This window comes from Dromiciops gliroides, chromosome 6 (genome assembly GCF_019393635.1).
Source record: "Dromiciops gliroides isolate mDroGli1 chromosome 6, mDroGli1.pri, whole genome shotgun sequence".
NCBI lineage: Eukaryota > Metazoa > Chordata > Mammalia > Microbiotheria > Microbiotheriidae > Dromiciops > Dromiciops gliroides.
Window position 1 is genome coordinate 223,146,428 of NC_057866.1, and position 22,113 is coordinate 223,168,540.

The 22,113-nt window shown below is 41.2% G+C and overlaps 1 protein-coding gene across 1 annotated transcript in view; it reads right to left on the reverse strand.

Moving 5' to 3' along the window:
* The window catches only part of ALPK1 (alpha kinase 1), a 159,042-nt gene that overhangs the window by 57,639 nt on the left and 79,290 nt on the right, over nucleotides 1-22,113 (reverse strand). The window contains exons 3-4 of the mRNA XM_043971670.1: nucleotides 10,357-10,580; nucleotides 2,500-2,654 (exon numbers count right to left, since the gene is read on the reverse strand). Of these exons, the coding sequence (XP_043827605.1) occupies nucleotides 2,500-2,654; nucleotides 10,357-10,468 (267 nt within the window). The 5' untranslated portion in view covers nucleotides 10,469-10,580. The remainder of the gene's footprint in view (nucleotides 1-2,499; nucleotides 2,655-10,356; nucleotides 10,581-22,113) is intronic.

Sequence of the window (22,113 nt, forward strand, 5' to 3'; positions counted from 1 at the left end):
GTTTCTGTTAGGCCGTCTGTCGTGGGCTCAGGTTCTCTGAGGTCCTTTCCAGCTCTAGATCTATGATCCTATACACGTGTGTCTGTGTTGGTGTACATTTCTTAGATGTTACTAGTAGACAAGGACCAGTCAGTGGGATACTGCTCCTTGGTCGGCACTGTGTACACTCGGATATAATGAATAGTGATACTAATGTTGTTACAAAGGCCTGCGCTCTGCCTTGTGTGTGTGTGTGTGTGTGTGTGTGTGTGTGAAAAGCATCATGAGACAGTAGATTTCTTTTTCCACAGCATTCAGGAAAAAGGGAAGTTTAGGGAAACAACCAAAAATAGTCCTTTCAATGGCATTCTTGATGATGTTCCTGAGCCTTGATGTAATAAGGGACCGGCCAATGGGTTTACAGGAGCAGGCATGGTGTCATGCATGTGAAAGCTCAGTGAATCTGTTTCCAGAAATTCATGATACAATGGAGGGGCCTTTCCCTGATTCAGAGTATTCTGAGTTATTCTGTTTTGTGTCAATTTATTCCATAGGGATAAAAAACTAGAGGCAGCTTACCTAGGTGGCACAGCAGATAGAACACAGGGCCTGGACTCAAGACCTGAGTTAAAATTTGGCATTAGACACTTACTGGCTGTGTGATCCTGGACTAGTCACTTAAATTCTCTTTGTTTCAGTTTTGCCAAATGTAAAATGAGGAAAATAATAGCACCGCACATGTTGTTATCGGGATCAACTGAGATAATATTTTTTAGGTGCTATATAATACCTATCCTTTTCTTTTCACCTAATTGGCGGCTGAACTGGAATGAAAGTAAATACAAAAAAACCCTGAACAGACAAAAGGTCTCTCTCCCCATGGTGGTTTTCCAGAACCCAAGGAAGAACTGTTATAAGTCTCTAGGTGGAGGGTACGAGGCAACTGTTTTGGATAACTTATCTCCCCCCTGGGACATCTTGAGGCCAGTAAACTTGCTGCTGCTGTTTAGTGCTGGTGGGTTAATACTTTCCTTATCTTAGGTTAATGAATACTGAAGGCTCAATGGACCAGGCTACGAAGAGCCACCTCAGTCCCTAGGGAGAGTAGACCAAGAATTAAATTGGCTACTACCAAACATTCCTCCAAACATTCCTCCCAGAAGGTTCACTCCTGGACTCAGCACAGCCAATGGGAAGAATAACTTCTTTGCTCGTAAGATGCAGTGTGTTGGCTGTCTGGTCAAACCATTGTTGGGCTGGGTCAAGCTAGCTCCTCATCAAGTCAACAAACATTGCTACATACTCCAGTAGTTGAAGCTCACAAGTTTGTGACTTGGTTTTATTCTACCTTCATTACTCATTCACCTAAAGAGGAAGGAAGAACAAACATGAGAGAGACACCAACAACAGTGCCATGTGTTCAAGGACACATGACAGCTTGGGTGGGGAGATAGGCAGTTGGCGGCTACAGGCCACAGCTAACGCCTTGCTTCACACCTAGAGGCATATGGCATTTCTTCGTCCTCCTTTGAATGCTGCCAGGAAGAGAGGTGAAGTTTTCCCACTGAAGCCTTTTGAATTCACACACAATTCCAGCTCAGCGGTTAATTAAAAGACTTTTTATCACCATAGATGAAGTCAACAGGAAACAGGAAATCTGCACATGTACATAAGCAGAGAAGATTTCCTCTGTCACATTTCTGGAAGCTTGCTCACCAAGCCTCCATATAAGCTGATGTTAAACAGAAGGTACCAAGGATTGTATTCCCACTGGCCAGTCCCATTACACTGAGTTCAGGTGTGAAAATGGAACCTGGAGTAGTGGTGTGAGTGCAGCCCAGCATGGTACATCCATGCTCATAGTGAAGTTTCTATAATTGAGTTCAATGACTGAAGGATAAAAGTATTGGTCTTTCTGGAGCTCCCTAGATTGATGAGTAAGGAAAAGGGGAGGTCAGACTAAGAACCAACTGGAGGTGCATGTCAAACCCCACACAACAAGACTTGAGATAAGGTGCACATGACCACACCACCCCGAGCACACCTGGTCTCAGAAGCTAAGCAGGGTTGGGGTTGGGTAGCATTTGCACAGGAAAGGTATAAGTTAAAAGCTAAAGTTCCCTTAGCCCCCAAAGCAAAAACACTTTTGAAAATGCTGTGGATTTTTAAAAACCATAGTCAAATTTAGCAAAGTACAAAACAAAACTACATGAGAAATAATAGGATCCAATGTACTATTTCTAGCATCAAAATGGACCCGCGAATGCTTCAATACAATTGGTTGTAGATGAGCTCTGTGACCACCGATGCCTTAGCTGTTTGGGCTTCCCCCGGGACAGACTTCTGGATGACCAGTCATTTTCGGATAGCTTCTTCCTCTCAGTAGGAAGCCTAGCAGAGCCACCATAAGGGACGAAGGCATCTTGTGCTTCAAGAAATCTGATCTCGGGAGTCGTTTTTTAGACTAAAATGTTACACTTGTGGGTTTTAAAGGAACAGGTGCTGGGGGGGGCTCCCTACCAGTAACTCCTGCAGCCTGGCGCCGATCACATCTTGCAGATTTGTTTTGTCTTCGGGCCCCACGTCTTGTTTGTACTGCCACTTCTCCGGCACGAAGGGCCACTTCATTTCCTTGGCCTCTTGGATTAGGGTCCTTAACTCGCTGGGGAGTGAAGCTGAAAAGGTCAGAGTTCAGGTAAGGAAATTGCAGACAAAGAAAAGGCAACCTAGTCACTCGTGTTATGATGAAGCACCTCCGCGAGAAAAAAAAAAAGCAGCCCCCTCCCCCACTCAGCTTCTCCTTACATGCTACAAGCTGTTGGTTCTCAGAGAGTAATAATGAGGAACTAGCTGTCAGGGGCTGCCATCTTCTGCTCTGCCCTACAGGTAAATTGGGGTACTCAGGCATTAAAAAGTGTTTTTAGCAGGAAGCAAAGCACTCCAGTGACTACCTTTGCATGAAGAATCAGAGAAAGGAATGGAGGAAATATTATTTTCACTGTCAAATGAGGAACATAATGGCATTTGGGAGGGGGGTGTCAAGTGGCTAGAGGGACAACAGAGAGTATGGGGAGAACGACTCATCCAACACATTCTTACTTAGAGTGTTCCAAACTTTCACTAACAATGAGTCAGGATAGAGAAAGTTTAGAAAAAAAGGAAGAAAAATCAAAGACTAAAAATATACAAATCATATTCGAAAGGGAATAATCAAAACTGAAGACTGTCATAAGATTAGAGGAATCTTGGGGGGGGGCAGAGGGAGTGTTGAATTGATCCGTCAACAAGTATTTTGTTAAGCATCGACTATGTGTCAGCCACTGTGCTGGGCACTGGAAATGGAGACAGAGACAAAAATGAAACAGTTACATACTATTGGTAGAAACACATATAGAGACATATGCAAAATACATACAAAGTAGATACAAGATAACCTTGTAGAAGAGGACACTAAACAGCTGAAGGGATCAGGAAAAGTTTCCTACTGAAGGTATAGCCTGAGCTCAAAAGAATATTTTGAGCTGTGTTGAAAGAAATTGGGGATTCCAAGAGGGAGAGTGCTCCAGGCATGGGGCACAGGGCACAGCAGTGCTTGGAGGTGGAAGATGGATTGTCCTGCATGAGAGATGTTAGGGATCTTTCTGCTCAATCCCTTCATTTTAGAGGCAAAGAAACTGATACTCAGAGTTGCCAAAGGAAGAAAGGGAAATAAACATCTGTTAAGTATCTACTCGGTACCAGGAACTTTACAAATATTATTTGAATTGATCCTCATAACAACCCCACATATAGATGTTAGTATTATCCCCATTTTTACAGTTGAAGAAAATGCGTCAGAGAGAGGTTAAGTTACTTGTCCAGGGTCACACAGCTAATAAGTATCTGAGACTGGATTTGAATCCAAGTCTTCTGATTCTAGACCCAGTGGTCTTTTTCATTGCTCCACCTTTTGTTCAGTTGTTTTTCAGGCTTGTCTGACTTTTTTTGATCCCCATTTGGAGTTTTCTTGGCAAAGATACTGGAGTGGTTTGCCATTTCCTTCTCCAGCTCATTTGACAGATGAGGAAACTGAGGCAAACAGGGTTAAGTGACACACAGCTAGTAAGTGAGGCTGAATTTGAGCTCAGAAAGATGAATCTTCCTGACTGCAGGCCCAGTACTCTATCTACAGAGCCACCTAGGTGCCCCTACTGCTTCACCTAGCTGCCACTCTAGTCATATAAGTAGGAGATTGGAAATTTGGGACTTAAATCTCTATCCTTTGACTCTTTCCACTAGGCCACACAAATACCATGGGATTATATATAAACCATGTAAGACATAGAAAAAAAGGAGTTGTTAAATTAGGGGCAAATGTTGTTACATAGGGATGGAATACTGGAAATTGATTACATATTACTGATATCTTTAAGGAAGACTTGAGTACCAAATTGGAAATCAGTGGAAGATTATGGCTACTAAAATACCTTCTCTAATAAATAACAATCTTCGAACTCTTTTGAATCATTAATTACCTTTTTTTTTTGTGGGGCAATGGGGGTTAAGTGACTTGCCCAGGGTCACACAGCTAGTAAGTGTCAAGTGTCTGAGGCCGGATTTGAACTCAGGTACTCCTAAATCCAGGGCCAGTGCTATATCCACTGCACCACCTAGCTGCCCCCCATTAATTACCTTTTAAACCTGTCTATCCAACCAGAATTCATCTGATTGTATTGCCAATTAATCCAAATCTTATCTTCTTCCCAATAATAGTATTCACCACATTCCCCTTATCTATTAGATCAGTCATGGTATCAGAAAAAAAAAAGGAAAGGAGATTAGGTTGGCATGACTTATTCTTTTTTTTTTTTTTGTTGGGGCAATGAGGGTCAAGTGGCTTGCCCAAGATCACACAACTAGTAAGTGTCAAGTGTCTGAGGGCAGATTTGAACTCAGGTCCTCCTGAATCCAGGGCTGCTGCTTTATCCACTGTACAGCCTAGCTGCCCCCTGCACAATTTATTCTTGATGAAACCATGCTGGCTCTTTGTAATAAACTTCCCTTTCTAGTTTGTCAAATATCTCTATCCACCTCCCCCTACCCACTTTTTTTTTTCTGCAGGGCTATGGGGATTAAATGACTTGCCCAGGGTCATATAGCTAGCAAGTGTCAAGTGTCTGAGGCCGGATTTGAACTCAGGTCCTCCTGAATCCAAGGTTGGTTCTCTGTCCACTGTGCCACCTAGCTGCCCCACCCACTTTAAAAAAATTGTGACATTTGTTCTTCTTCAATATTTCAGCTAGGTGGCACAGTGGATAGAGTGCTAGGCTTGAGTCAGGAAGACTCATCTTCCTGAGGTCAAATACAGCCTCAGACCCTTACTAGCTGTGTGACCCTGGGTAAGTTCACAATGCTCTTTGCCTCAGTTTTTTCATCTATAAAAGGAGCTGGGAAAGGCTATGGGAAACCACTCCAAGAAAACCACATATTGGGTTATAAAGAGTTGGACACTACTGAAAGGACTGAACAACAGATATTGTGGGACCTCTCCTGCCTTTCTCTGTCTTTCAAATATCACTGACGGTGGCTCAGCAATCATATATGCCAGCTCTTTCAGGAGCCAGGATGCAGTTCAATGAGACCAGGAGACTTGAATTTATCAAAGGTAGCTAAGTGCCTTCTTACTATATCCTCACTTATCTGGGGGTATTGGCTCCATGGTAGTTATTTTTGTTGTCATTTACAGTGTAAAGGTCATTAACTTTTGCATTGAAAACAGAAATAGTTAAGATTGAACTATGCCTTCTTTCTCTTGTCAGTTATCATTGTCTCATCCACCCCAAGTAAGGATCCCATTCTTTCTGTGATCCTTCTTTTTAAATTTTAAAAAATTATTTTTGTTTGTTTGTTTGAAGGGCAATGAGGGTTAAGTGACTTGCCCAGGGTCACACAGCTAGTAAGTGTCTGTGGTCAGATTTGAACTCAGATCCTCCTCAATCCAGGGCAAGTGCTTTATCCACTACACCAGCTAGCTGCCCCCCCCATCCTTCTTTTTTTCAAAACAAACAAATAAAACACTTTTTGTGGTCTTTATCTTTCCTCACCAGCCTTAGCTCATTCTGAGCTTTAGTATTCCTAGCTTTATTTTTATAGGACTATGCTAATCTTATATTCCTTGGCCTTGCCTCAAACTTCAGTACATTTCTTTTTAAAATCTAAATAGTTTGGTGAGTTCCTTGTGGATAGACATTGGTCCCTTCACATAAATTCCATTTTTTCTTTATTTCTTCAGAATTTCATTATTGACCATTTTCCATCCCTCTTAGGCTGACTTGGTCAGAAACATTTCACTTGATGTGATTCTATCTTTCCCCGGAACTCTTTGAAATCTGCTTTCCTAAAATCTAAGGTCCATGTCAGATTATGCCCAGATTGCCTCTCCTCTTATCACTAACCATATGGTAAAAGGGTTATTTCCCACCACCCAGAATTTGCTATTATTTTCACCCTCGCAATCAGTTCCTCCATGGGAGTGAGAATTAGATGCAGAATAAAATATCTCCTTGTTTCTTCCTCCCCTTTCTGAAGGATGACACTATCATTAGAGTAAATCAAGAAGTTGTTAGTTGCTCTGTTGACAGAGAGGGAGCTCCGGACAATGCTTGGATTGCTGAAGTTTCCCCATCCCTAGATGTATTCTAGAGCCCTCAAAAACTGGCTCCTGCGAGCCAGCTGTTAAATTTTCAGTGTGAATATGGACATCTCAGAAACAGCAATAGTTACACACCGGGGCTTAATTTATCATTTATTTTATAGTCTACACTTTAAAAAGTGAAAGGAAAATGTTAATTAGGCATAAATGTATGCATTGTAAAACACCCCCTCCTGGAAAGCTGGTTGTTAAACATTTACCAGCTTCTCATTACTCTAAGCTGTCTCTATGCCAGGATTGTGATTTGTTTTCTGAATGCCTAATCTACTGCCTCTTTTTTGTCCAGGTGATCTTTGTCAGTGACAAAGTTACTCCTATTTTTTCCTCCTTTGATCTTCACTGAAATATTTACTCCATTTTTACTACACAGGCAGTTGGTGGTACAGGGGATAGAGCCCTGGGCCTGGAGTCAAAAAGACCTGAGTTAAAATTTGGCCTTAGACACTTAGTAGCTATGTAACCCTAGATAAGTCATTTCGACTCTGTTTGACTCAGTTTCTTCAACTGTAAAATGGGACATAAAAATAATACTTACCTTGCAGAGCTGCTGTGTGGATAAAATGAGAGAATATTTATAAAACACTTAGAACACTGCCTGGCACATAGCAGTCACTATATAATTGTATATTCCCTTCCTCCCCCATATTTTCCTTCTTTGATTCCCAGATTTCCTGGTATGAAAATAACAGCTTAATATACATTACTGTACCATCCTCTCCTTTTATCTACTCTATTTCTTTTCATGTTTTTTGTTTGTTTGTTTTTGTGGGGCAATGAGGGTTAAGTAAGTGACTTGCCCAGGGTCACACAGATAGTGTCAAGTGTCTGAGGCCAGATTCGAATTCAGGTCCTCCTGAATCCAGGACTGGTGCTTTATCCACTGCACCACCTAGCTGCCTCCTCTACTCTGTTTCTTTTCAATAAGGTATACAATCCAGGGTATTCAGCCATTTAGAGCTGAACCACAACAGTGGTTCTCAAAGTATGGGCCAAAGCACCACAGTGGGCTCCTTACCTGGAGGGCCGTGTCTAATTTCACTAGATATGCTGCAAAAATTTGAATGTTACATTATTGTAGATGAATTTGCTTGTCCTGCCTGTGCAGTATGGGAACTATAGTATCAACAAAACTTGCCCATTACATGCATAGAGCAACCTCAAAGCACATTAGACCCTTGAACCTGAAAAAACAAACTCCCCCAAAACAGTTGGTCTTATTAAAGGAAAAGGCACATACACAAGCCTCCCAAAATGCTGCCAACTTAAATATGCAGACTGCCTTGGGTTCTCAGGAAAAGGAAAACTGGTGTATGAACAAAAAAGGCTTTAAACCACTGCTGTATGCCTATGTGTATAACTATTCATTTTTGCCATCAATTTCTGGGAATATTTCTAATGTGGGCCTGGCTTTCCTTTTTGTTAAGGATCTTCTTTGGGTGAATCAAATATTAGATAACAGTACTTGGTATGCTGTTGTGTTTTGCTATAGCATATGATTTCCATACATGGATGAATTACTCAGTAGTTTTGAAGAAATTCAAAAACATTTTAATGGGCTAGGACCCATCTCATTCTAGCCTCCTCCATATCAAACTTTCTCTAAACTCTCTATCAGCAAAGTCCAGTGGAAAATACCATAATGGGGGGGGGAATCCCCAGAATAAGCCTTTTCCACTTATGTATTTGGCTTTCAGTTCCTTTTTTCCTCTTTTAAATCTCTTTGGAGAGACTTGCCCATGCTGGCAAGAACAATATCTGAGGGAAAGTGTGGGATTGGGGGGGAGGGAGGAAAAAGAGGAATAAAAAAGGCTGTGTTTGTGTTCAGAGAATCCCTTTGGCTCAAACTGCTGCCATAAGTGACCCTGTGCTAATGGCATTCTGTTGTCACACATGCAGGCTTGATGAAATCAGTTAGCACAATCCGCCTGCTCGGGCTGTTCAGAAACCACCTGCCAGAGGAGAAGGGATCTGCCGTGCAAGGCCAGCCGGCCTCCCCGCCAATCCATGCCCTCCAGTGGCATGTCCACGCACGGCAATTGTGCTCTGTTATTAAGAAGGCTGTCTCGGGCTCTGTAGAGAAGCTTGCTCCTTCTCTCCATTTATTCTCTTCAACCAGCCCAGAGCAGTGGTTTGCAGCACAAGCGGTAGCCTCCCTTTGCCCTTTGATCGCCTACTTCCTCAAGCTCCTTACCTGAAGGGCCGTGTCTAATTTCACGATTATAAAGTGTTGATTTGCCTTATCTGGAACTAAACTGATTATTTCTCCCATTCTGTGGCATTTGAGAGGAAAGAGAAGGAGAAAAAAACTATACCTGATTAAGGGGTTCAGGGGATCCCCTAAAAGGAGATCACAAAGTTTAAAGGAATTTGTTACAAGGAGGAAAAGGGTCCTGTGGAGAAAAAAGGGTATCAACATCAATGACAGAACATTACATGCTGCCCATGGAGAGAACCACGGACAGCTACTCAGTCTATTTTTTAAAGACCAGCGGACCTGTCAGTGAGGGCCGATGGGATACTTGTATAAAAATCCAGATCACAGAGCAATAAGTGTGCTTTTAGATAATGGCCTGATTAATACTCCTGACTGAGACATGCTAACTAAAGTTGACAAATGACTGGTGATACAACAAGTTATATTGAAGGGAACACAAAAGGCAGGTCACACAAAAAAACTGAGACATAAAAACAGAAAAAGAATCTTGCATTAGAAAAAAAAGATACCTGAATCACCATACACATATTAATGTGTGTGTAATGTTTAAAATCTCTCATATTAATTTGTATCCTTTGCAGAATAACCAAAATGAGAATAGAAGTGTGAAATTAAGATGGAAAAATGTCTTTCTATTTACAAAAACAAACAAACAAACAAGAACAATAAAGTATCAAATTCTCCACCACCACCCCCCAAAAACGAAGGAATGAGGAGACAAAGACACAATCAAGTTGACTGGGCTAGAGAAAAACCAAGCCAGACTAAAAGTGGGTTGTCACTTTTAAAACTGGAATGAGAACATGTAGATCAGAATCCTTTCTGATCTAAAAATCACACCTTTTCCCTCACAAACTTTTTCAGACTATGAAATTGAACACAAACCAAAACAATGGTGTAACTAATGGTTTTCATGGCATTCATTCCACATCTAAATTATGTTTTATTAAATGATAGAGTTGGTTGATTTCATATCTCTTTGTGTCATCAGAAGATTATGATATAAATCTGCTGATGCCCTTCAAAGGGGAGATTGGGCTTGGGGCATAAAACAAGAGAAACTTTAGAAATCTTCAAGTAGAGGCACAAACTCTGAGGTTTATTTGTTGTTTGTCTTTTTTTTTTTTAAGAAGTAGCACCATTCAGAAGTTCATTTTTTTAATAATTAAAATTTATGTGCAGCAGCAAACTTGGAGCCATTGTTCCTCTTGAACTAAACTGTTCCTTGTGGTCTCATGTTTACTGGAGCCTAAAATTGGAACTGACAGCAATTCACTTCAACAAAGTGGGCTTCCTCCCCTGCCTGTGTGCAGCCCATGTCCCATTCATGCCCTAGAAATCCAGCCATCTCTCACTGCTCATCTGCCAAGGAGAGATAAATAGGGCAGGGAGGAGGATAGGCATCATGCAGGACAGGGTGAGAACATGGAACCAGTGGGCTGCTTTCTGGTATCTTTCCCCCGGATCTCACCTTGGCACTGTTCGTATTGTCTCTTGCCTTCCTTCCCCATTGCCCACGAGAGTGTGTCCAGCGCCTGTTTGCACTCCTGCAGTAGCCCAGCCACAGCTTTTTGATTATTCATGATGATTACTCCCCCTCAACTATGAATTGGGTGTCCCTGGGTGCAGAGTGATCAATTACCCGGGAGAAGACACAGATTCTCAATAAAAGGATCCCCTTCAAGGCGGAGGTACCTGGTGAACAAAAGAGATGGGGGAGATAATTAACTAAAGCATCATCAATTATCTGCAAGGCTCAAGCAGGGAGAGATAATAGGGGCAATGCATGGAAATACATGACAGCCTCTGAGGACTTTATTAGAAGACAGTGTGAAATGACCACAGGGTCTGCTCCAGAGAGAGAGCCCCTCAGAGGAACTAGAGAGCAGAAGGGAAAGAGCCCCAGTGTGGGCCGGCAGCAAAGGGAGGAGGCCGAGCATGTGACCAAAAGCGAGCAGTGCACACTCGATTTCTCTACCCTTTTTTTGTTGAATTTCCGTGCATTTGGATGCTTTTAGGGACAGTCAGGGACCAGGCTCTCTTTCCCTGGAAGCCTACAGGAAACAACTATGTGATTGTAGTCTTGAAATTCACTAAGTTGGCAAATATTTATTGAGTAGTTACTATCTGTTGGGAAGTCTGCTTAGTGCTAGGGATATAAGGAAGGGAATAAATAGGGAGGAGTACTTGATAGATCGATCGATCGATCGATCAATCGATAGATAGATAGATAGATAGATGATAGACAGATAGATGATAGATAGGTGGATAGATAGATAATGGAAGATAATCTCAGAGGGAAGGGCGAGGGAAAGGGAGCCACCTACAATGAGCCATATTATCTTATTTGATCCTCACAACAATCTTGGGAATTGAGTGCTGTGGTTGCCCCTTTTACAGCTGAGGAAACTGAAGCAGGCAGAGGTTAAGTGACTTGCTCAGGGTCACATATAGCTAATATGTGCCTGAGGCCAGATTTGAACTCCTGTCTTCCTGACTCTAGGCCCAGTGTTCTATTCAGTGACCCATGTAGCTGGCTCTAGGGCAGGGAAGGACTGGGAAATCCCATTCAAGACGGGATTTGAGCTGAGTCTTGAGGGACCCAAGAACCTGGTCATGTGAAGAAAGCACTGAGTGTATCCTCATAAGAACTGTGGAGTCCTTCATGCAGCATTCTACATATGAATACTTTGAGGGGTGTTTGAGTGTTCAGGGAGCACTAGCACCTCCAATGTGAGGGCTGTCGAGCCCTTTTCAGGGCTGCTCATCCACCTTCAGTGTCCAGCCGGCATACATGGCTCCAAGAAGCTGTGGCACATGCAGCGGCAGCACCCTGGTAAAACTGACTTGGCAGACAACCAGGTTGAAGGTAACAAACAAGCTTCAAACCCATCGATGAGTTAGGGGGTGTCTACCCCAAGCACGTGGAGACTTCCCCTGGTGGAATGGGCAAATGAGAACAATTTGCTCCAATGGTCATGAAGGCAGCTGAAGCAGGCGCTATGGGGCACTTAGAGTTTGGTCAGGCATCAAAGATGCCAAGCTCATCTACTGCATTTTTGGCCATCACCAGTCATCTTGACTTTGCCCTGCCAATGGACTTTGTTAATTCTGGAAGAGTGAGGCTGATGGACTTCGTGCAATTCTGCCAGGCTCAAGTCAAGACATCACCCTGTGATGTCATTGGTCCTCTTTGAAAATGAAGGACAGACCACAACAACTCTGAGGGATACTAAGATCTGGAGTTACAGAGGCCAATACATTTTCAATCTCTATGGCCAACACAGAGAGAAACAGCATACAGACTTAGAAAAAGAAGATTAATGTAAAAACTAAGATCTGGAAAACATTTTCTCTCTGCAACTTTATGGACAGCACAGGAGCATGGCACAGTTACTATGACCACAAGAACAGGATAGTTTGTTTACCCTGCACAGAAACCTTACTGGGAATTCACATTGAGTCCTTAGCTAAATCACCTCCCCACATTGTACCTCAGTTTTGTAATTTGTAAATGAGAGGGGCTGGACTATATGATCCTTAAGAGCTTTTCTAGTTATCCCATTCTGTGATTGTAAATAAATATCCCTAAAATAACCAGATTGACAAACTTTTGTCCTATATTCAATCAATCAATCAATCACCAAACATTTATTAAGTGTCTCCTTTGTGCCAGGCACTGTGCTAAGTAAACTCTGGGGTTACAAAAAAAGAGGCAAAAGCTAATCCCTGCCCTCAAGGAGCTTACAATCTAATGGTGGAGACAACCCATAAACAAATATATGCAAAACAAGCTATATATAAGATAGATAGGAAATATTTTAAGGAGTCTAGCTGGGCCCCCATTAATGTGAAGAATGAATCCCCCTGGAGTGGTCACATTATTAGAGTTAGTGAATAGTGCAAATTTGAATACATGTGGGGATTCATTATTTGCAATTATTCATTCTGAGGATTTATTATTCATACAAATCAGGAACTACCTGTATTTCTTACCATTTCCTGTGTATAAATCAACACCCACCCTGCTAAGCAGATAAGTAGATATATAGGAGGTTCTTCTGAGGGGGTTAGATTATTCTGGAGTGCATCTGGACACAGGACCAGAGTCCATGGCAGTGGTAATGCATAAGGGGAGCAGAGAGTAGCTGTACACATCCATTCCATTCCCTTCGGCTTTGACCTACCCCGGCCCCCCCCCCCACCCCGTGTGAAATGCAGTGATGTGAGAATTCAGCTTTTAACACCAGTGTAGAAAAAAATAGGCCCTTCTTCTGAATGGGTTCATTTTGAACTGGAAAAATTGTATGAGGTTTGAAGAGATGGCAAAGCTTTCTCTTCTTTTCTGGGAATCAAGAGCAAGAAGATGTAGAATGAATTAGTGACATAAACTAGAATCAAGAATCACAAGAATTGTGGCAAGAATCACAGATCTAGGAGAGTTCTGAGGCCTCTGCTCCAACAAGGCTTCTTCCTCTTACAGCAAGGAAACAGACTCAGACAAGTAAAAGAATTTGCTCAGTGTTACATAGTAGGTGACAGAAGGTGGAGTCAAACCTACATCCTCTGGAGTAATATCAAAAGCACCTTTCCCACTAAAACCATGCTATCAAGTCTAATCAAATCCAATAAGGGTGAACTATGTGAAATGAATAAAATATTTCTTGAGCACTCAATATTTGCAAAGTAGGTAGCGCAGTGGATAGAGTGCCAAGCCTGGAGTCAGGAAGACTCATCTTCATGAGGTCAAATCTGGCCTCAGACACTTATAAGCTGTGTGACACTGGGCAAGTCACTTAACCCTGTCTGCTTCAGTTTCCTCATCTGTAAAAGGAATTGAAGAAGGAAATGGCAAACCACTCCAGTGTCTTAAAGAGTCAGACACAACTGAAAAATATCTGAATAACAACAGAAGTCAGTGCAGTTTTAAGCTTATTAGGGCTATTAGAGCTTATAACTGCACTATGACTTTTGGGACACCTTGCATATCTATATCTATCTATATCTATGTCTATGCTCTATTTCTGTGTCTATACCTTTATATCCATCTTACATGTCTATGTTTCAGAAAATAGTTAAATACAAAGTAGTTTGGACCCTAGCAGTTTGGAGATCAGGAAAGACTTTCTGCAGAAGAATTTGCAGGGATAGAGGGCATTCCAGGTGTAAGGGATGGCCACTACAAGGACACAAAGACGGGTAGAGTGGAGCGTAGCATCATAAAGGAAGAAGAGAGAGAAGACCAGTTTCAATGGATCATAGATGTGGGAGGGACAGTGTAATGTCCACTGGGAAAGCAGGTTGAGGTCAGGTAGTGTAAGGCTGTAGAAGCTACGCAGAGAAGCTCATGTTTTGTTCTAGAGGCAAGAAGAAGGCACTGGAGTTGACTGAATAGTGAAGTCGCATGGTCAGATCTGGGCTTAAGGAAATTCACAGTAGAGTATAGAGGTAAGAGGCCCAAGGTAGGGAGACTAATAAGGAGGCTTTTGTAACAATCTGGGTGAGAAGTCCTGAGTACTTGAGCTGAAGTGGTAACTGTGAGTAGAAAGAAGAAACTGGACAAAAGAGATATTGTGAAAGTAGAAACGATAAGGTTTGGCAAGTGATTGGATATGAGGGGTGAGGCAAAGGATCAAAAATACTGCTGAGATTATGAACCAGAGACACTGGAAGGATGTCAAAGCCTCTGACAGAAATAGGGAAGTTTGGAATAAGGGAGGGTTTAGAGGGAAAGATCTTGAACTTAAGATGTCTCCATGGGGAAATGTCCAACGGGGAGTTTTCTATGACTAGAAACATTGTATGTAGCGTGAAGCAATGATTGACTCCCTCTGAATAAAGTGAAGCCAGAGGGAGAAAGCCAAAACAGAACTTCGTGGCTTGAGGAGAGAAAAAACGAAGTGGTCAGCATGAATAAATACCTGGAGTAGCAGCATTGGCACAACTACCCCTACCATGTGTTACCATGCCTTGGCACTTTCTGTCCCCAAGCCTGGACTCCTCTCCCTCTTCACCTTTGCCCTTTAGAATCCCTGAATCTCTGGCTTCTTTTAAGATTCAGCTCAAGCCCTATTTTCTGCAGGAAGCCTTCCCTGGTCCTCCCAGATAGTAGAGTAGAACCTTACCCTCTATGATTATTGTCAACCCACACAGTATATATCATATATATGGACATATACATGTACATATATCTATACACATATACATATATCGCTATATGGATTTCTTTATGTTATCTTTCCTGTTAAAATATAAGCTCTTTGAGGGCAGGAATTGTTTTTGCCTTTCTTTGTATCCTCACCACAGTGCCTGTGGCATATTATAAGTATTTAATAAATGCTTGCTGACTGACAACAAACTGACTTTGTATTTGTCTACAATGAATAGTGTCCCATTGCAACAGTAAAGTTGGATGGGGAAGAGTTTGAGTCAAGTCTTGGAGTCATAAGAAAAGAGGAAGAGATTAGGACACAATAAGTAGTATGGTTTGGCTGGAACATATACATAAAGGAGAATTACTGACTGTAAAGATACATTGGAACCAAATTGTCGAGGGTTTCGAATGCCAAGGGAAGGAATTTGGTAGGCAGTGGGGAGCAGCTGAAGGTTTTTGAGTAGAAGAGTGACATTATCATAGTGATCCATTAGGAAGACCATTCAGGAAGTACAACAGATGGGTTGGAGACAGGATAGTCTGGCAATAAGACCAGGTAGGAAGCAAAGGTTCAGGTGAGAGGGTTATAAAAGCCTGCACTAGAGAAATGGAAGTAGGAACAGAATGGAGGAGATGGATGAAAGGAATGCTCCAGGATTAGAGTCACTCTGACCTGGCTACTGATGGGAGGGTGGGGAGAGTGAAAAGTAAGCATTGAGGCAGATCATGGGAAGAAGATGTGGGATTCAGTTTTGCTCATGTTGGGGCTGATAGAAAGTATTGGGTGGAGATGTCCAGCTGGCAATCAGAGATGTGAGGTTGGAGCAGGGAGCTGGGGGAGTGGTTAGACATGGAAATAGGGTGTCCCCAAAGTCTTAGTCTAGTTTCCTCTAATTAAAAACTTAAAACTTCATTCACTAAGACTTTTGGGACACCCTTTATAGATCTAAAATGATATTGTTGCATGATATTGTTCACGATGTTGTGGGATGAGATAATGTAACATGAGATAAAGAAGGCCAAGGGTAGAAGTTTGAGGTCTGTTAATTGTTTTTAGCAACTAACTCTTCATAGAAACAAATATGTATGAATGACACAAGTTTAATCTGTATTTTAAATTTAATCAGCATTTTCTTAATCACTTTATTATTTGGTACAGTGGAGAGAGCATGGTACTAGGGTCAGGAAGACCTGAGTTCAAATCCCACCCCAGATACTTACTGGCTATGTGACTCTGGGCAAGTCACTTAACTCTGTTTACCCCAGTTTCCTCATGCAACAATTGTAAAGTGCTTAGCACAGGGTCTGATCCTTAGTAGATGCTTTATAAATTATTATGTCTAGACAATCAAAAAACAATAATTCAAGCCCTGCTTTGTAGCATTTTCCAGTTTCTGGGGTGTAAAGCCAGCAGGAGCCAGCTTTAGCATGCTACTGACAATACTCATGTTAAATAAATGGGAGGAGGCAGGAAAGCTAGCAAAAGAGATAGAGGTGAAGGTATCAGAGAGCTAGGGAAAGAACCATCCAAGTTCAGTGTAATGGAAGCTGTAGGAGGAGATAGCATCAAGAAGGAAGGCATAGTGATCAATAAAAAAATGAGCTCCATTTTACTGGATCCTGAATAGTGAGATTCAGGGGTGTGATGGAAACAATTCCCACCAGCTCTGGAGAGCTGAATGTTAAATTTTCAGTGTGAACATTTTTACCCAGGAAATTGGCCAATGTTAAAAATCAGAGCTTGAGCAAGTGTTTTGTTAATTATGTAGACTTCAGGAGAAAATGTTAATAATGCAGATGAAACTTAAGAATGTATTGGGCATGAATTTCCCCCCACCCCAATAGCTGGTTGTCAAACATTTACTGGGCAGCTAGGTGGAGCAGTGGATAGAGCACTGACCCTGGATTCAGGAGGACCTGAGTTCAAATCTGGCCTCAGACCCTTGACACTTACTAGCTGTGTGACTCTGGGCTAGTCACTTAACCCCAATTGCCTCACGTACACACAAAAAAACATTTACCAATACATTTCTGGGAGAGTTTTCCATACCCATTTATGGGCCAGTTCTCCTGACCCATCCTTGTGACCTCAATGACCAAAACAGCCCTCATTAGACATCACTCTATTATATGTATTGTTTTCCATTGTTAGAATGTAAGCTCCTTGAGAGCAGGGACTGTTTTGCTTTTGGGGTTTGTTATGCCCAGGATTTAGCACAGTGTCTGGCATAGAATAAGTGCTTAATAAATGATTTTCATTCATTCATTCATTCACTTGTTTATTCATTCTTCTAGCCCAAGATATATCTAAACCATAAATACCATTTTCCAGTCCCAAATTTAAGCAGTTTCCTATTATTTTAATCAAATATGGGTAGAAGAATGAATTGTTTCATACTGCTCAAGCTATGACTATAAAGATCTATTACTAAACTCAAAAATCAATTTCTTTTTAAAGAGCAGCTTTGTATCAGTGCTGTGAAGAGCTCTGTGTTTGATTGCTTCAATTCCTTTAAAACTATTTTTCATGTAAAGTTCTATAAAATTCTATAATCAAAACTCCAACTTAGAGTCCAAAAAGAGCAATTAGCTTTTGCAAGTAATCAGCTCTTCATATCTATACTAATAAAAGAAAGGAGAGGCATAATACAGAATAAGAGATAACAAAATGTTACTTGAAATTGACTCTCAAATGAGTTCAGATATTCATATGTGGGGGGAAAAACCTACAAGACACAGGCACATACTTGTGCCTTCCTTTCCATCCATTTGATACGATGTCCCTTCACAGTTCAGTCCTACTGCTATCAGGAGGGGAGGAAGGGAGCTGTCCCTTGTTGTTTGGGGATAATTGGCTAATCCTATAATTTACTTACCAATTTCCAACCCTATAGTTTATCTGAACCCCTTGTTTCTTGGTGGTTAGCTGCCTCTGGGACACATTCTAGCACCTTTGCTAGAAAGAGGGAAAGAAATACAAGGAACAGAAAGCCTCAGTGGGTCAATTTTTCCCTGCTTGTTTCTTCCATCAACAGACAGCCCACAAATCAGTTTGCCAATAAATATTATTGAACAAGGCACAGAGTCAAACACATTGTTGTCTAGGGGAACGAATACAGGAAATGGAGTTGAGAAACCTGTGTCTGAATCCTGCCTGAGACACTTGTTATTATAGGATCCCAAATTTTAAGTTTGAAAGGGTTATGTGACTTGCCCAAGGTCACACAAGTAGTAAGTTGGGAGAGACTGGATTTGAATGTTTTCTGGTTCCAAATCCACCACATTTTACTAGTTGTGTGACTATAGGTAAATCACAACCCCTCAGAACCTCAATTTGCTCATCTCTAAAATGGGAATAATAACAGTACTTGCACTACCTCACAGAGTTATTATAAGTAACTGCTTTCTTTGCAAACCTTAATGCACTAGAGAAAATCATGTTTATTATTATTATTATTGTTAATAGCATTATTACTGTTACTAATGTTCCATACTCTCAAGGAATTTATCATATAGTTATAGGGCAACACGGGAAGCCCCCCCCCCCCAATTTACAAGTAGATTATAATCCCAAAGTTCATAGTAAATTAGGCTGTTCAGAATTTAGAACTCATTTTCCCATTAAAAAAATACAGAAGTTAGGTCCCTGTCTAACTCACAAACACCCATTAAGCCTCATGATAGCACTGCTTTACAAGGATTATTTTGCCCTAACTTCCCCCACACCCTTTGCTGTTTTTTTGCAATTGTTGTCTTTAAGTCTCAACCCTGATCAGTCTTGATCATCTACTTTCTCCATTCCATCTCTGAGGCTGCCAAATGTTTTAATTCATCCTCTCTAATCTCTGCTCTTTAGTGTTTTGTTTTGTCTTTTTTCATTCAATTCATTTTCACTATTTATTTCATGTCACACACTGACTGTTCTCATCTCGACTTCATGTCCACCCTCCATACTTTCTACAGGTAGCCTCAAGTTCTACTTTACTAAAAAGAGCCAAGCTCAACCTCTGTGGGATCCTTCAACTCCTGCCATCTACATCTTGATACACGGCTCTATTTTCACTCAACCTCTTTTTTTCTTAACCAAGATGAAGAAGTAGCTTTCCTTCCAATGAGGGCCAACCCTCACCACTTGTGCCTTTGCATTCATTCTCTGTCTTCTGATAATATTTTGCTCTATCAAACATAAAAGATCATATTTCCCTAGAGCTTTGGGGTTTATAAAGCATTATCCTCATGACAGTCACCAAGGAAGGTGGTGCAAACAATAGTCTCTCCATTTAACAGATAAGGAAACTGAGGCCTAGGGAAGTAAGTGCCTTTGCATCACAGCCTCATCGTTGATGAGTACCAGGGACTAGATTAGAACTCTGATGTTTTAGAACTCTGATTTCCAACTTCACCCAAGAAAGATCCCATCTCTTTTCCATATCTTTAATTTTCCCTTTTTCATTAGCTCTTTCCACTCTCTCTACAAATATGTTCAGGTCTCCTCTATTCTTAAAATGACAATTAAAAAAAAAACCCCAAACCATCTTTCCTCAGCCAATATCCACCCTCTCAGGTAATCATCTCTTCTAGACTTGTTACAAAAATTATCTACACTTACCGTCTCTATTTTCTTGCCACCCTTTCAGTCTTCAATCCTTTGCAATCCTTAGCTGAAACTGCTCTCACAAAAGTCACCAACAACCTGCTAATTGCTAAATCTAATAGCTTTTTTATTAGTGGCCCTCTGACCTCTCTGCTGCTTCTGGCATTCTTACCCCTCCCCCCTTCTTGATTCTCTCTATGGCTTTTGTGAGATACTGGCTTCTCCTCATTCCCAAATGTCTCTTATCTATAAACCCATGATTTCATTAACAAAGGAAACTCTAGGTGAGGGACTCCTTTTACCAATCCAGATTGGCACCTGTTCTGCAATGAACAATCTTGAAGGGTTGCCTGGAGGCAATGAGAGGTTAAGTGACCACCCCAGTTTAGCACTCTACTACTTCATGGAGTAACTTTAAGTATTCCTTAGAATGCCAAGACTAGAATTTGGAGGGACTTAGATAATCTGGTCTGACCCCATCATTTTATAGATGATAGTCTTCTGTTTCCTTATCTGTAAAGTGAGAGTATTGTACCTAATCACCTCTATAGCCTAAATCTATGATTCATGCTCCAATAAGCTTAGTGAAGAATGTAGTATATGATGGCAAAGAAGACTACAAAGATAGATTGGAGGCAGAATGTAGAGGGCCTTGAATGCTAGGCTAAGGGATTTATAATTTTTTTAGCAGGCGATGGAGAGCCATAGAGCAGGGGAATGATATGGCATTCCCTGCCCCCTGCCCATTTTTTCAGTTTTATTGATGTGTTTTGTTTTTACATTACAAATATTTACAAATATCTTTTACAATTACCTACATGAAACATCTCTTGTAATGAAGTAAAACAGTATACAGTGACCTTGTCTGAAAGTGCATGCAACATTTCACATCTGTAACATCCCCATCTATTTTTTTTTAGTGAGGCAATTGGGGTTAAGTAACTTGCCCAGGGTCACACAGCTAGTAAGTGTTAAGTGTCTGAGGTCGGATTTGAACTCAGGTACTCCTGACTCCAGGGCCGGTGCTCTATCCACTGCGCCACCTAGCTGCCCCCCCATCTATTTTTAAAATTAACAGAAATCTATTTTATCTTCTTCCCAGTCCCTGACCTATTTGAAAAAAAGTAAATTTCTCATAACAAACATTCAGTCAAGCAAAATAAATCTCCCCAAAGAATACAAATACAAAAAGACATATATCTATCAATTGATTGATTGACAGATTGATAGATGTTACATTCCAAACCTAAATCCATCTCCTCTGTTTACAGAGAGCATTTTTCATCATTGGTCCTTTGGAATAATGAGTGGTCATGGTATTGACCTATGCATTATGATGTTTACTTTGTCAGGGGTCTATTTACCTTCCTTGATTTTGGTGCAAGAAGGTAAAGAACAGGAATAACTGTTAGGAAATTATTACAATTTTCTAGGCAAGAAGTAAGGAAGGACTGGTTTAGAATTATGGATGTAGGAATGGAAAGGGAGGAATGGATTTGAGAGCTATGTTCAAGGTAACATCAATAGGCCTTGTCAACAGAAGTCAGTTGTATGTCAGAGGTGAGGAAGAGAAAAAGATAAGCTCTCTATAAAATCAAAAAGCTCTTCTATACTCTCATTCCAGTCATGAGCTCATCCCAATGGCTCAGTGTTGCCTACTAGGTAAAGATTTCTTCTGTTCAGGCCTTTATTTCACCTTGTTTAGTTGGGTTAGGGACTAGACCTAGTCACTGGTATAGGAAACTTCTGGCTGAGGAAAAGTCCCTTTAGGGAGTTAGATGGCACAGTGATCACTGGGAAGGAATCAGAAAGAACCAAGTCGAAATCTGTCCTCAGACACTTACTAGCTGTGTGACCCTGGACAAGTCACTTAACTTAGCAAAGTCAGACCTTGGCCTCAGTTTCCATCACTGTAAAATGGGAAAAATAACAATCCCACTATATGCTACCCAGCATATAGTAGGTTGTTGGGGTTTTGTTGTTGTTGTTTGTTTGTTTGGTTGGTTTTTGTGTGGGACAATGAGGGTTAAGTGACTTGCCCAGGGTCACACAGCTAGTAAGTGTTAAATGTCTGAGGCTGGATTTGAACTCATGTCCTCCTGAATCCAGGGCCAGTGCTTTATCCACAGTGCCACCTAGCTGCCCCCAATATAGTAGGTTTATAATAAATGTCTGTCCTTTCACCCTCTAGCAATGCAGGTTAGCACACTGCAATTTATAATCTTAAAGAGTTTAGAGCAGTGATGTTAAACTCAAACAGAAACAGGAATGGGGGGGCACTGAACCTAATAAAAGGATCCCTCTGGGCCACCTAATGACTTAGGGTTTTGTTTGTTTGTTTGTTTGTTTTGGAGTGTGTGTGTGTGTGTGTGTGTTTTATCTTAGTTTTAAATATAATGTTATCTGTGTTTTATTGTTTTTTAATTTATTTTGTTAAATATTTTCCAATGACATTTTAATCTGGTTCAGGTCACACACAG